The 12,039-nt window shown below is 44.2% G+C and overlaps 1 protein-coding gene across 2 annotated transcripts in view; it reads left to right on the top strand.

Moving 5' to 3' along the window:
- The window catches only part of LOC121171574 (nitric oxide synthase 1 adaptor protein), a 310,882-nt gene that overhangs the window by 283,495 nt on the left and 15,348 nt on the right, over window positions 1-12,039 (top strand). For both annotated transcript variants that reach the window (XM_041003300.1, XM_041003301.1), the window contains exon 6: window positions 5,037-5,178. In XM_041003300.1, coding sequence (XP_040859234.1) covers window positions 5,037-5,178 — 142 coding nt within the window. The remainder of the gene's footprint in view (window positions 1-5,036; window positions 5,179-12,039) is intronic.

The following is a 12,039-nucleotide window of genomic DNA, read 5'->3' as shown; positions in this document are numbered from 1 at the left end:
GGAGAGGGGGTTAAAGGACCTTAATTGTCAGAAGTAAGCCCCCACTCCCACTTGTCTTTTTTCTCATCTTGTTGTTATTCTCTTTTTCATCTGGTCATCTTCATATAACCTGCATCTTATGCTGATACACTTAACTTCTCTTGCAGTTTAATCATCTCTGTAAGTTGTAAATGAAAGCTTTTCACAGGACAGTGAAATTGACATAGGTCCAAGATGATTTGCTAAATTAGCAACAGGAAAGACTAATACTGATTAGTGTATTATGTGTGTATGTGTAGGTAGCACTTAAATGTTTATAGAACCAGCCAACAGCCAGGTGACTTAGGAGGTGAACAGAAAATACTATCATGATTGATTGTAATTTTGCTTTGGACTAGTAAGTTCAGGAATGAATGATTTTCTTTTGAGCAGAGGCTCAAAGCTACCATTGCAGACTTTTGCCTGCTTTGAGTAGACAGCTGTCTCTCACTGACAATGGTTATTTTCATCTCAGCAGTAACTTAACAAATATTGACACCTGCTGGGAGTACAGTTGCTACCTGTGTTAGGCATGCTGATAGGAACAGCTCTCTGAAGCATACTGACCTCTGCTGGGTAGAGGGGTGAAGGGACGTCCTGATGATGGACAGAAGATTTTCTGTCAATATGAATAGGTAGGTGGTTTTAAAATGCATTGTATGTGGTGAAGGTGAGTGGTGTAATGTTCTAAGATAGCTCGCTTTCCAGCCCTGTTTTCACAAAAGTGCACATTATTAGCACTCTCCCCTTCCCCCCCCCCCCCGAGCTTCAGGGTTCTCCATCTGCAGCTAAGAGCACTCTGAGGTTAGCTATTCCTTTCCAGCTTTAAAAAACATCAAAGGAACTGTATCCAGCCTAATCTTGACAACCAAGAGCCCACTCAGGCTTTGGCTGTTAATAGAAAATGGCTTTTGGACAGGAAGATTTGATCCATGTGACAGAACACTTTCAGAGGCTTATGTGAAACTAAACTGGATTTGTACAGAAATCATGCAGTATAATGATGCCTTAGAAAAAAGAAAGCCTAGTAAATTCCTGAGAGTGGCCAGATCTCCAACCTGGAAAAGGCTGCCTTACTAGCAGCCCATTTGTTCACTCTGCTTTGGAGCTAACTGCTTTCATCGGCACCTCCACATTGGTTTCCAAAGGCTGTGAGATGTGGGCAACTGCTTCGACGTGACCTAGGAGACCAAAGAACAAGAAACTCTGGAAGGTGTTCTTATTCATTCCGGTCTTGAATTCCTCTCTCTCTCTTTTGGACTCAAACATTACTATAAACAAACTTACTAACTTTTAAGCCCCAGCAGGTATGATCATTGTGTTACAGCTGGCAGCAAAACTAGTTCTCTTCTCCAGAGGGCCCCCAGAGGTGCTGCCAATGAGTCAGTAGGCCCAGCAGTAGGCCAACAGGGTTGTGCAGAGAAGATCATGGGAAAAACAGGTAGGTTTGCCCCTTCCAGCTACCTGCAGTTCATTGCCTACCTGCTAAGATCCTTACGTGTAGAATCCTCTGAAAGCAAACTTTCCACTGGGGAAAGAGGGAGAGTCTGAGAGGTCAAAGGGTACCTGAACTCATGAAGTCCTCTATGAGTTTCTAACTCCTAGAGAGTGAATGAGTGGATGGGTTGCTACTATTTTTTAATGTGTTTTTAGCCATTCTATAAAGCAGACAGGGTAGTTTTCAAGTGCCATGGACTTTTCATAAAATGTGCTACTGTGTGTAGAAATACAGTGTTCACATTAAAAAGGAGTAAAGAATAAGTAAAAAACAAAATGGAACCAGTTAGTATTGAACATGAGAATTTTGTTCAATGATTTTCTCATGCATGGAAGCCGCCATAATCACTCAGGCTCCTTGCACCGAGTTTTCCTCTGATGCTACAGGTTCTGAGATGGAGGCATTATCATTTTGATGCTAGCATTCATACAGAAGAGATGATTCTCTCAGTACTTTATGTTGCTGTAGTGGTAAAATACCTTCAGCCTTTCATGAACTACTGATATTTTTTTTGTCTTTTGGTACAACAAATTCCACATTCAGAATAAATTATTTCTTGAGTGTTTATTTTATGACAAGTACCATTGGAGGAGCCATCAGATAAGTTACCCATACATTTATGGGAGATACAAAAAGAATCACATATCCAATTCTTTACTGATGCTACAGAAATACTACATAGGACAGCTGTGATGAAGGCAGGTCGGTAAGGAAATGGGACGGCGGGGGAAGGAGGATGCTCTTTGCCACATGAGACAAGCAGGAACAGAAAACCTAAAATCTGTGTTTTCTACTTTTCCAGAGGAATCCAGTAGAGCTCAAGTCAGTTGCTGATCCTAACAAGTGTATAAACATCAAACATTAAGCCCTTCTCATTTCCTTGCTACCATTTTGGGCTCATGACTCATGGTTGGCCTTGATGAAGGTGGCAGAAGAGGGATTTGACCAGTCTGGGGTTTTGTTCTGCTCAGTCCTGAGTGTATCCCACCATCCGTCATTGTCATGGAGATTCAGGGTCCCTGAAAATCTACCAACTCGAAATCTGAATGCTTCTCATCTCAATCTTAGTGTTAGCTTATAAGGACAAGCTTAGGAATCTGTTCCCTATTCCTATGTGATCCCATAGATCACGGACACCTGTGTGAGGACCTTTAATTTTTACTGTATTCTTAGAAGTTGGGTAAGTGCTGTACTAGTGACTTAAAGAGATGGTGGGAGTGGTAACATGTCCTCCCTAAGAAAACCTGAGGTTTTAGGGCAACAAACAGTAGTGAATTTGGAATTTTCCAAGAAACTGTATTCTAAATGGGGAAACTTGGTCTGTATTCTAGAAATGCTGCATATGGGCAAAGACTAAATAAGTCTTTGCAGGTGTTGATTCATTATGAGATATCTGGGTTCGTTGGTGTAAGACAAGAAAGCCAGGAAATTAAATAGTGTCTGTATCATTTGGACTGACCATGTCTTATTTCCAGAACCTGAAGTATTTACCTTGTCTACCTGTTCTGCAGATTGCAAGGAGAGCACAATCCCCACCCACTCCCCCACACACACTACCACCAAAATTGGATAAGGGAAAAAGAGAGGTTCTCTGTGGTGAACATTGGCTCCCCAGAGAAGCACAGTACAAAGCCATGCTGATGGCTGAGTGAACTAGCAGTGAGCTCTGTTACAGCAAGCTGATCCTAGGAACTCTGTGTGTGTTCTTATAAAGGGAATCAGGGCTAGAGGATCTGGAAAGTCCATGGGAATGATTTTTTAGGGCAGAGCAGCCACATCTCTCTTCTCAACTAAAAATTGAGCTTCCCGGCTCAGTCTCCTAACAAGGGCACAGCTTGATGGCCAAAGGCTGTGCCAAATGCTGTAATCTCTTGGCCTGGGTTTGTTAGGCACTGCGTCCTCTAAGTTATAACCCTCCCCCCCCCTTTTTTTTATAGCCCTGATTTAATTTTATTTAATTATTTGAGAAGCCAAGAGGAAGAGAGAAGTCTTCCAACTGCTGGTTCATTCTCCGCATGCTTGCAATAGCTAGGATTAGACTAGGCTGAAACAAAGAGCCTGGGTCCCCTTGTAGGTAACAAGGACTCAATTACTGGAACCATCGGGTAACATTAAGGCTATTTCCTAGGGCTAAGGGTATGCGTTAACAAGAAGCTGGTTTGGCAGTAGAGTCAAGACTTGCACTCAACATTCTGATATGGGCATTACAAGCGTGTGTTAACTGTTACACCAAATGCTCACCCCTAAATCATGGGGGTTTTTTGCATATTTTGAATATGGGAAGGTTGGTGGGTTCTTACTTGTCTGCTGCATCTCAACTTTATATGTAGTCAAAAACAGTTGTCTCTTAGTTGCTTAAAGCTCATGATCTGAGAACAGGACCAAGCCTACCCTTTGGACAAAGGAGGAAGTCAGGCCAAGCATGGGGAATGGAGGTTCTCAGGAATGGGGGGAGGAGTGCCATGAAAATTACCTGCATGCTTCCACTTCATTTAGAAATCTCATTGCCTAGAAATGTCATGGTGCTCCATAGTGGAGAGAGTGAGTGAAAAACTGTCTCTGGAGACTGTAAAATGGACTAAGGGCATCTTATGCCTCACTGCTAGGAGGTAGTTTGAGGTTAGAAGAAATATAAGCTGGGGTCCAAAATCGACATGTGGATGTTGGTTGCTTTTTTCTGTTAACATGGGTTCTTTGGCCTTAAACAAAAAGGAGTCACATAGAAGTGACATAGAAGGGGCAAGGGGAGTGATTTGGAAGTTATAGCCAGCAGAGGATGGTTTGGTGGAGCAGTTCACATACAGGTTCTGAAGTCCCCAAGACTTCATTAAGATAGGAAGAATGCCAGCTAATTTCAGTGTGATGAAATGCATCAAGTGGGACTCAATTCATTACTCTCAACAAGGCCACGTAAGCTTATTAAAAACCTTGGGCATCAGTTAGGCAGTGTGGTGCCAGCTTTTCTTTCTTAAGCTGATGATAAACTGTATGATGGCTAATGTTTCCTTGGGGTTTTGTATGTGTCCAGGGGATTTGTCCACTGCTGTGTGGGCCTTGGCTTCAAAGCCCTGATCACCACAGCCCTTGGTCTGCAAGTAATCTGACAGTTGCAGTAGCGAAAAACAAACCATCAGAACCACACACTGACTTCCTCTTAGCTTAGTGGACTCCCTGAACACATGGTGATGGTTGGCAAAAAAGATTCAGAAGCTAGGATATCCCTAGCTTTGTTCCATTTGGGAAGGAAGAATCGAGGCCAAGCACAGAACTGGCAGGTTGGCTGTCTGTCCTTTCACTTGACTGATTGCTTCAGAACTATGGTGTCAGTTTCTATTTTCGGAGTGTTTCAGGAAGGGAAGATGCCTCCTCCCTCTTGTTTGTGAGTATGTGCACATCCGAACGACCCAAGGCTTTTCCATCTCTTGTCCGGCTGGCTTTGTGGGTGTCTGTCCACCCTGATGCTTCTGGTGTCCTTGTAGCACCTCCACGACCTTCATTTGTTCTCCTTTCTCCTTGCCAGAGCCAAGCTATGCGCATCGTGCGGACAGTGGGCCAGGCCTTTGAGGTCTGCCACAAGCTGAGCCTGCAGCACACGCAGCAGAATGCAGATGGCCAGGAGGACGGAGAGAGCGAGAGGAACAGCAGCAGCTCTGGGGAGCCAGGTAGGCCGGGTCATCACTGGAGTGCAGGTGGGAAGGCTGGAACTGCCCCATGTGGGACAGCGGCTCATGCTCCAGCTCCAGGCACATAGCTACTTAATGCTGTTTTTTCTTTTTCTATTTATTTCTAGATACTAAATTGTCTCTAAGAAACATGTTACTTTAAAAAAAAACCACAGGAAATTATTTAAACAACTAAATGAAGAAGCACTGAAACTAGATATTAAGGAATACTTTCTAAAGATAGAAATATTCATCTACCACATCTGATACTAAAGAAAATATTGGTTAAAAAAAATACTCCCATAAAACAAATTAGGAAAAAAATTTTGAAATTTACCATGAACCTAAATAGTTTAGTCTTTGAGAATATCTGACTTCTTTAAGTCTAAAAAGCCTTTTATGTGGACAGCATTTCAGTATCTCTGATTTTCAAGTCTTGTGAGAAATCAGGATATACATTTGTGTTTGAGCGTCTCTGTAATTTAATAGTAAATGATGAAAAAGTGAAATAAGAGCAACATAAAGAGACTCTCGGGAACATTAACTGAAAAGCCATTAAAAGCAATGAGACTTTAAACTCAAGGTCCAGTATCACATGCAGATATCTGTGATTTTCTTCCTCTAGCAACAACTGGTCCGAAATCATAGCAGGAAAATCTATTAACATAACAGTAAAAAGACACGAGACCTATGAGTAATCACAATAAAAATGCACGCATTTTATATGAAGAAGATCTTCCATGGAAAGACATGATGCTCTTGGATAGGAAGCCGCAGCATCGCAAGGATACTCATTCTCCCTGTGTTCACATATAAACGTGTTAGTCTAGACTCTTAACATGAAGGGGTACCGTGGTAAGTGATGGCGTTTGACATTTATAGCCAAAGCAGCACTCACAGGAAACTCCAGGTTTCAGACATGATGTATCACGCATGGCAGGTGGACTAGTATCCAGCTGAAAAGTTAGAAAACAACAGAATAAATCTGTTGCGAAGTGACTGGAGGAACTACTCATGTTTGCATTCTAGCTCTACTAGTTACTAGCTGCATGATCTCAGAAAAGTTTCATAATCTACCTGTGCCTTAAATCTTTTGAAAGATAAAAAGACATAAAAAATAATTGTAGTTCTCACGTCCTGGAATTACTATCATAATAATTATTGTCACAAAAAAAAAATGAGATGGGCCAGTACATTTAGAATGCCAACAGTAACTGTGAAATGGAGACTGACATATCCAGATGTGAGGATACAATGCAGTATGCATCTCCACTTCCAGACCAAAATGGACTCCCAATGAAACTGTTTACTATATGTAATAGGATGCTGAAGTTTCTGCCATTGTCCATGCCCACAATAATGGACATATGACTATTTGTGAAGAACTATACTTTAGTAATGATATAGGGGAACTTGGGAGGGGGTAAGGGAAATCCCAGGGGTCTATGGAACTGTATCATAAAATGATAATAAATAAATAAATAAAGATTTTTTTAAAGAATGCCAAGTCTGGTACTTGACATAATAGTACCCAGCAAATATACATTAGTTATTTTTATTCTGAAGTAAGAATTAGTAAGGCTAATAATAGAAAGAAATTCTGAAAAGATGAATGGTGACAGATGAGTATCTTTCCAGATAAGTAAAACTTGACTGTGTTTTGTGTAGGTGGTGCCTAAAAGCAGAATAGAAATAGACTCAGTTGAATATGCTACTTCGGAGCGCACCAAGGGTAGACTTCTTGTGGGAAAACAATGTGGAGATCTAGATTAAGTTTTAAAATTCCCCTGCCTTTTGGTCCCCAAATTATTCTCAAATTCTCTTCCATCAAGTTGTCCTAGAACTGTCCCCATGCATTTATAAATGATACAGACGTAAGGTTATATAAGCAAAGGATGTGTTATAAAACCAAGTGGGTGGTCATAGAAAAGAACGCTTTTGAAAATGTGGTACACGTAGTGGAATGCTGTACAGCTATTGAGAAGAATGGCTTCGGTTTCTGGGAACTGTTAGAAAACCATCTATTAATTTCTAACTGAGGATATGCTGTGCTTAGAGTGATATAAAAATACATGGGTGTAAATGTGTTTAGGTATGTAAATACACACACATATCTACTGCACAAAGAGTATCTCCCGAAGGAAACACAGGAGCGGTAACTGGGGTTCTTCCTGTGAAAAGGAGCAGGTGGCTGGGGGCAGGAAGATTGACTTTTCCCTCTACTTTGATACCTTTAGTGCTTGGAAGGAATGTGAGTCATCAGTTTAGAACTCCTTGACATGATTTTCCTTCTGGAGTTTGGTGATTCTATCATCGTAAGGAATCACCTTACTTCTCTGATGGATTACTCATTGTCACCAAGCAGAGGTGTCTCCTATTAGGGCAAGCGTACCGGTGTTCCTAAGAACTCGTTGCATTTTTCTGGGTGTATGCCCTTGACCAGTTACAATATACAACAGACCATGGACTAGTGGAAATTTAAAACAGTATCTGCTTGTGTGACCTGAAGCTTAGAGATAAGGCAGAGCGTTACAGGTAGACTCCAGCAGGTAATTCATGTGCCTCTGCTGGCCCGTTAGTGGAGAGGTTTTCTTTAAGCCTCACAGGAGCTCCAGAAGGCCAATAAGGAGATGCTGTGCACAGAGAGTGGAAGCCAGTCTACTCTCATCCTGAGTCAGGGTCATGCCCTCAGACCTGCTAGCTGGAGATTGATGTCTTGCCTCCCTGATTCTTCTTTGGCAAAATCCCGTGACCTTGTTGGTGACCTTGTTGGAGAGCCATGGCCTAACCCCATGTCCCTTTCAAACCCACAGTCACACTGAAAGCCGGCATATTCACAGAGTTCTAACCAAAACATAAAGGGCTTCATCGCCTATGAAGTGGGTGGAGTTTGGCCCAGGGAGGGTGCTCACAGGCACAATGTTTAGTGCTGTCATGATGATGGTGGGAGAGGTCAAACTCCTCTCCTCCACGAGCCTCACTGAGATCTCCCACTCAGCCACCACCAGAGGCTGGGATAGCCTTGTCTGGCCTCTGGGAAAGTAGAGCTGCCTGGGGTGCATTTCCTGTAGAGTACAGCTCTCACTCTGCACCTGGAGTGGGTGCTGCCTGCTCCTTGCCCCTGCTGCCCCTGTGGCTGTCAGCGGGTGGGGTGAGTGAAATGTGACTGCTGTGATCCTCTGGATAATTTTCTAGAGGTTTGGTGTGGAATCCAGTGAGAACTGTCTTCTGGAGTTTTCTTTCAACCTCATTTCCCCCACTCCTCTCTTAGCACTCAGCTCTTTCTGTCCCTTCCTGCCCTGCTGAATGCTGTTCTTTCTGTTGCAGGGCCTTGCATTCAGCTCTGTATAGACATTCTCGTTGTCCTTCAGTCCCAGTGCCAAGACCTTTGGCAAATCTGCTTCCCAGTGCCTGCTCTCTCATTCTCTTCCTTTACCCTCCCAGGCAATGTAGCCATCTCCCTCCACCCCCGGATTCTTATATTCTCTTCACCCTCAGCTGGTGCCCTTGACATTTAGCCCATTGTGTGCAGTGTGTATTGTGTGTCGTGTCCTCTGTCTTTTGTGGGAGGGAAAAGACTTCCTCGCATAATAAATATTTGTCAAAGAAACTGGCAGTGGGTGAGGGTGACCAACGGTGCAAGTCTTTAGTCATTGTCAGTAAGAGTTTCTTAAAAGCTTACTCTGTGCCGACTTGAGTATGGAGATGAAGTAAGACAATGCAATGGCAAAATGCTGTTAAACAGCCCTCCTGATGAGAAGTAATGACCCTGGGGATGGGGAGTCAGGAACCATGAGCTGATGGAGCAGATAACTGAAAGGCTGGGCCCAGTATTAACGAGACCAGCATGGTTCCACGTCCTGACCGTACCTCATGGCTTTGAACCTAACACCTGTCAGTTAGGTTTACATCTTTTCATTGCCCTTTTTGGAGGTAATCTTCAAGTACGTGAATATACCTGAGAACTCAGCTGCGTGGCATCTCCCATCTGCCATCTCCCTAGGAGGAATGTCACTGATACTCTTCATGTAGCCTGATCGAGTTGCTTGTAAATCGAAGACATCGCCCAGAGCCCCAAGTGTGTGTCTCTTCAAGGACATCTAGCTGAGTTTGGGAGGTCTCTGTAAGAAAGGAAAGCAGCTGGACTCTTTGGCTGTGTAAATGAGAACAGGGCTTTCACAGCAGAGAGAGAGAGAGAAAAAAAAAATCTTGAAGGGGAGGAAAGATTTCAAGCAGCTCTTGTGATAACGGAAGTTTGTGAAGTCCAGCATGTACAGGTTGGGGCCCCAGTGATGTGTTGGTTTGAGTGCAAAGGCAACCAGCTGGCAAGATTCCCCCTTGCTCAGGGCAGCCAAGTCATGATTCTCTTTCTGTTTTCAAGTGGTTGGATGAGGCCCACCCACTTTAGGGAGGGTGATCCCCTTGGTGCCAAGTCTCCAGATTTAAACGTTAATCTCATAAAAAAAAATACTTCACAGAAACATCTACAGTAACTGCAACTAACTGGATGGCATAGAGGTGTAGCCCAGGAGATATGTAGACGTAACCATCCCAGGCTTGAAAAGGCAGCGTGGGCTGATGGGAGAGTCCAGAGCTGCAGATCAGAGACGCAGCTGAGTATCCAGGTTCAGGTGCCAGAATGACGGGCCTTGAATCCTAACCCTGCCAACCATTGTTGCTGAACCATCCCCCACTGCTTTGATCTGTTTTTGCTGTCAAGTGTTTTGAGAGAACACATGTGAACTAGCCTGGTACTTTGCATGTATTATACTGTCAAGAAGCATTAAGTTCTTTATTAGTTTTCAGTAATTAATATTGGTTGTATTATTACTCTTTATTAGTCTACATAGCTAGTAAGTTTTATGTTCTTATAAATAATAACTTGAATTAACCACTTAGCTAGAATGAGAAGTGGGCAAGCAGATGTTTGAACTACCGTTTCCCAGGTAAATTGTTCACTCGACGCCCTCTAACGGCAGAATGTGGTGCTGCAGCCTTGAAGCTATACCTACTTAGTGCACTTGTCTGAGTTCCACCCTCTCTCTTAGTGTCTGAACTGTTTCTTCCTTTGGTCAGTGAGTCTGTGAGAATGTTTATTAACTCCGCGAGGATTTTCCTCTCTTGAGGGCCCTCAGTGGAACTGCTGGTTAACAGTTTCTGTGTAAGGATCTCGCTTTGCTGCTAGGGAGTGTCTGGTGTCAGGCACTGTTTATTTTTCCAATGGAGCCTCTCCCTGTGATGGGATGGCAGCCCCTTTCTTGTGCGTAGAAGCCTGTTTACTCTGAAGGAACTGGAAAGTCCAGGAGCTTTTCTGTCTTTTGATGGCTTGTCAACCTTCCCCTCCTGGGCTTCCGAGGCGCTTTGAAGGATGCAATTCATTTTCATTGTTGGTGCCTCCTCTCTCCCTCTCTGCCCTCTGCACCTGTCTTTCTTTTCTGCTCTTGTTCTTTCTGCTGTTCCCCGCCCTGGGAGAGATTTATCTTTTGTCTCTCTTGGCACCAGCTGCCCTTGGCCAGTGTCTGGGGCTCAGAACCAGGTGAGGCGGGCACTCCTGTTCTGCTTGCCTTGCCCTCTGCTGCGGCGCTGCCTCCATCTGGGACAGGGTTTCCTGGGAGTGATCGTGTTCCCCTGGAGGCCACGCTGCTCCCATGGCTGCAACAAGGTAGCATTGGGAAGGACTGGAAGAGTAGAGCTGCTTTGACAGAAACTCTGTGTGTGTGTGTGTGTGTGTGTGTGTGTGTGTGTGTGTGTGTGTAGTGACAGGAGCACCCCAAATCTCTCCTAATAAAACTCATGAATACACTGCTGTTAATTTGAGTCTTCGTGATGCACTCCATCTCTAGACTGTAAGGCTGAGCTCTGCATCCCTGACCCACATCTCCCCATCTTCCCCCAGCCACCTGTGTGCTTGCTGTGTGATTGACTTCTTTCTATATTCATGTATCAGTTACATTCAAGGTGACTCTGAGGTGACAGCTCTGTGAGTTTGCTTGACTCTAGTGACAGTTTCCCTCTGTGTAATTAAAGCACACCTTCACGACAAACACTTTCGACGGATAATACAGCAAGCAAGGAGGATGAACCTCCCCCCATCAGCATACCTCTGCTCCATCTGCCAGGTATGGACCTCCCACTCGCTCGACAGAGCGAACCCACCCTGGATGTCCCTGTCAGTGCTCAGCTCCGCTCCTACTGCGGCATCTCCTGGGACTGCCACTGCCTGGGCCCATGCTTCTCTGCATTGATCAGCTCCTCCATCTCAGTTTTCCTTTCCATTTGCCAGATGTTTGGCAGATCCCCCTGGGTACCAGGTGCCATGCAGGAACTGGGGATGTTGAATAAAACAACAAGTTCCTTGCTGGCGAGGAGCCCAGATTCAGAGTGGGGGTGGGAGATGCAAGCAAGTGGCAAATAAACAAGATAATTTTACAGAGCATATGAGCCATGGCAGAAATGAAGCATGGTTTGGGGGTTGAAAGCAGGTAAGCCCTTGTGAGGGCAGAGTGGTATCATGGTTGTGAGCCCCCAGAGTGAGACCTTGGAGCCCCTGCACCTCCCTTTCTAGTTATGAGCTCCTTACTGCTCAAGTGGGGATAATAATGAGTTAAGACATGTAAAACTTTCTTTAAACTACCCTCTAGAACAGAGCATGTCCCACTTGAGTTAAAATTGTTTTTGTATCAGTTTCAAGGCAAAACGTGGCCATTTCTGGCTCGTTACTGAGAGCAATGTGCTCTTCTGTCTGTGGGGTGCCAGGCAACATCCGGTCTGTTCTGCATTAGTAACAGGTGTATATACCCCATGATGCCACAAAGCAGCAAGGATCGCCAGCATCCACATCACACTCCATGAGCACATTGG

The sequence above is a fragment of the Ochotona curzoniae genome, unplaced genomic scaffold (assembly GCF_017591425.1).
Source record: "Ochotona curzoniae isolate NIBS_2020 unplaced genomic scaffold, NIBS_Ocur_1.0 scaffold_2683, whole genome shotgun sequence".
Classification (NCBI taxonomy): domain Eukaryota; kingdom Metazoa; phylum Chordata; class Mammalia; order Lagomorpha; family Ochotonidae; genus Ochotona; species Ochotona curzoniae.
The sequence above is the reverse complement of the archived record's forward strand: the minus strand, read 5'-3'. Positions and strand labels throughout refer to the sequence as shown.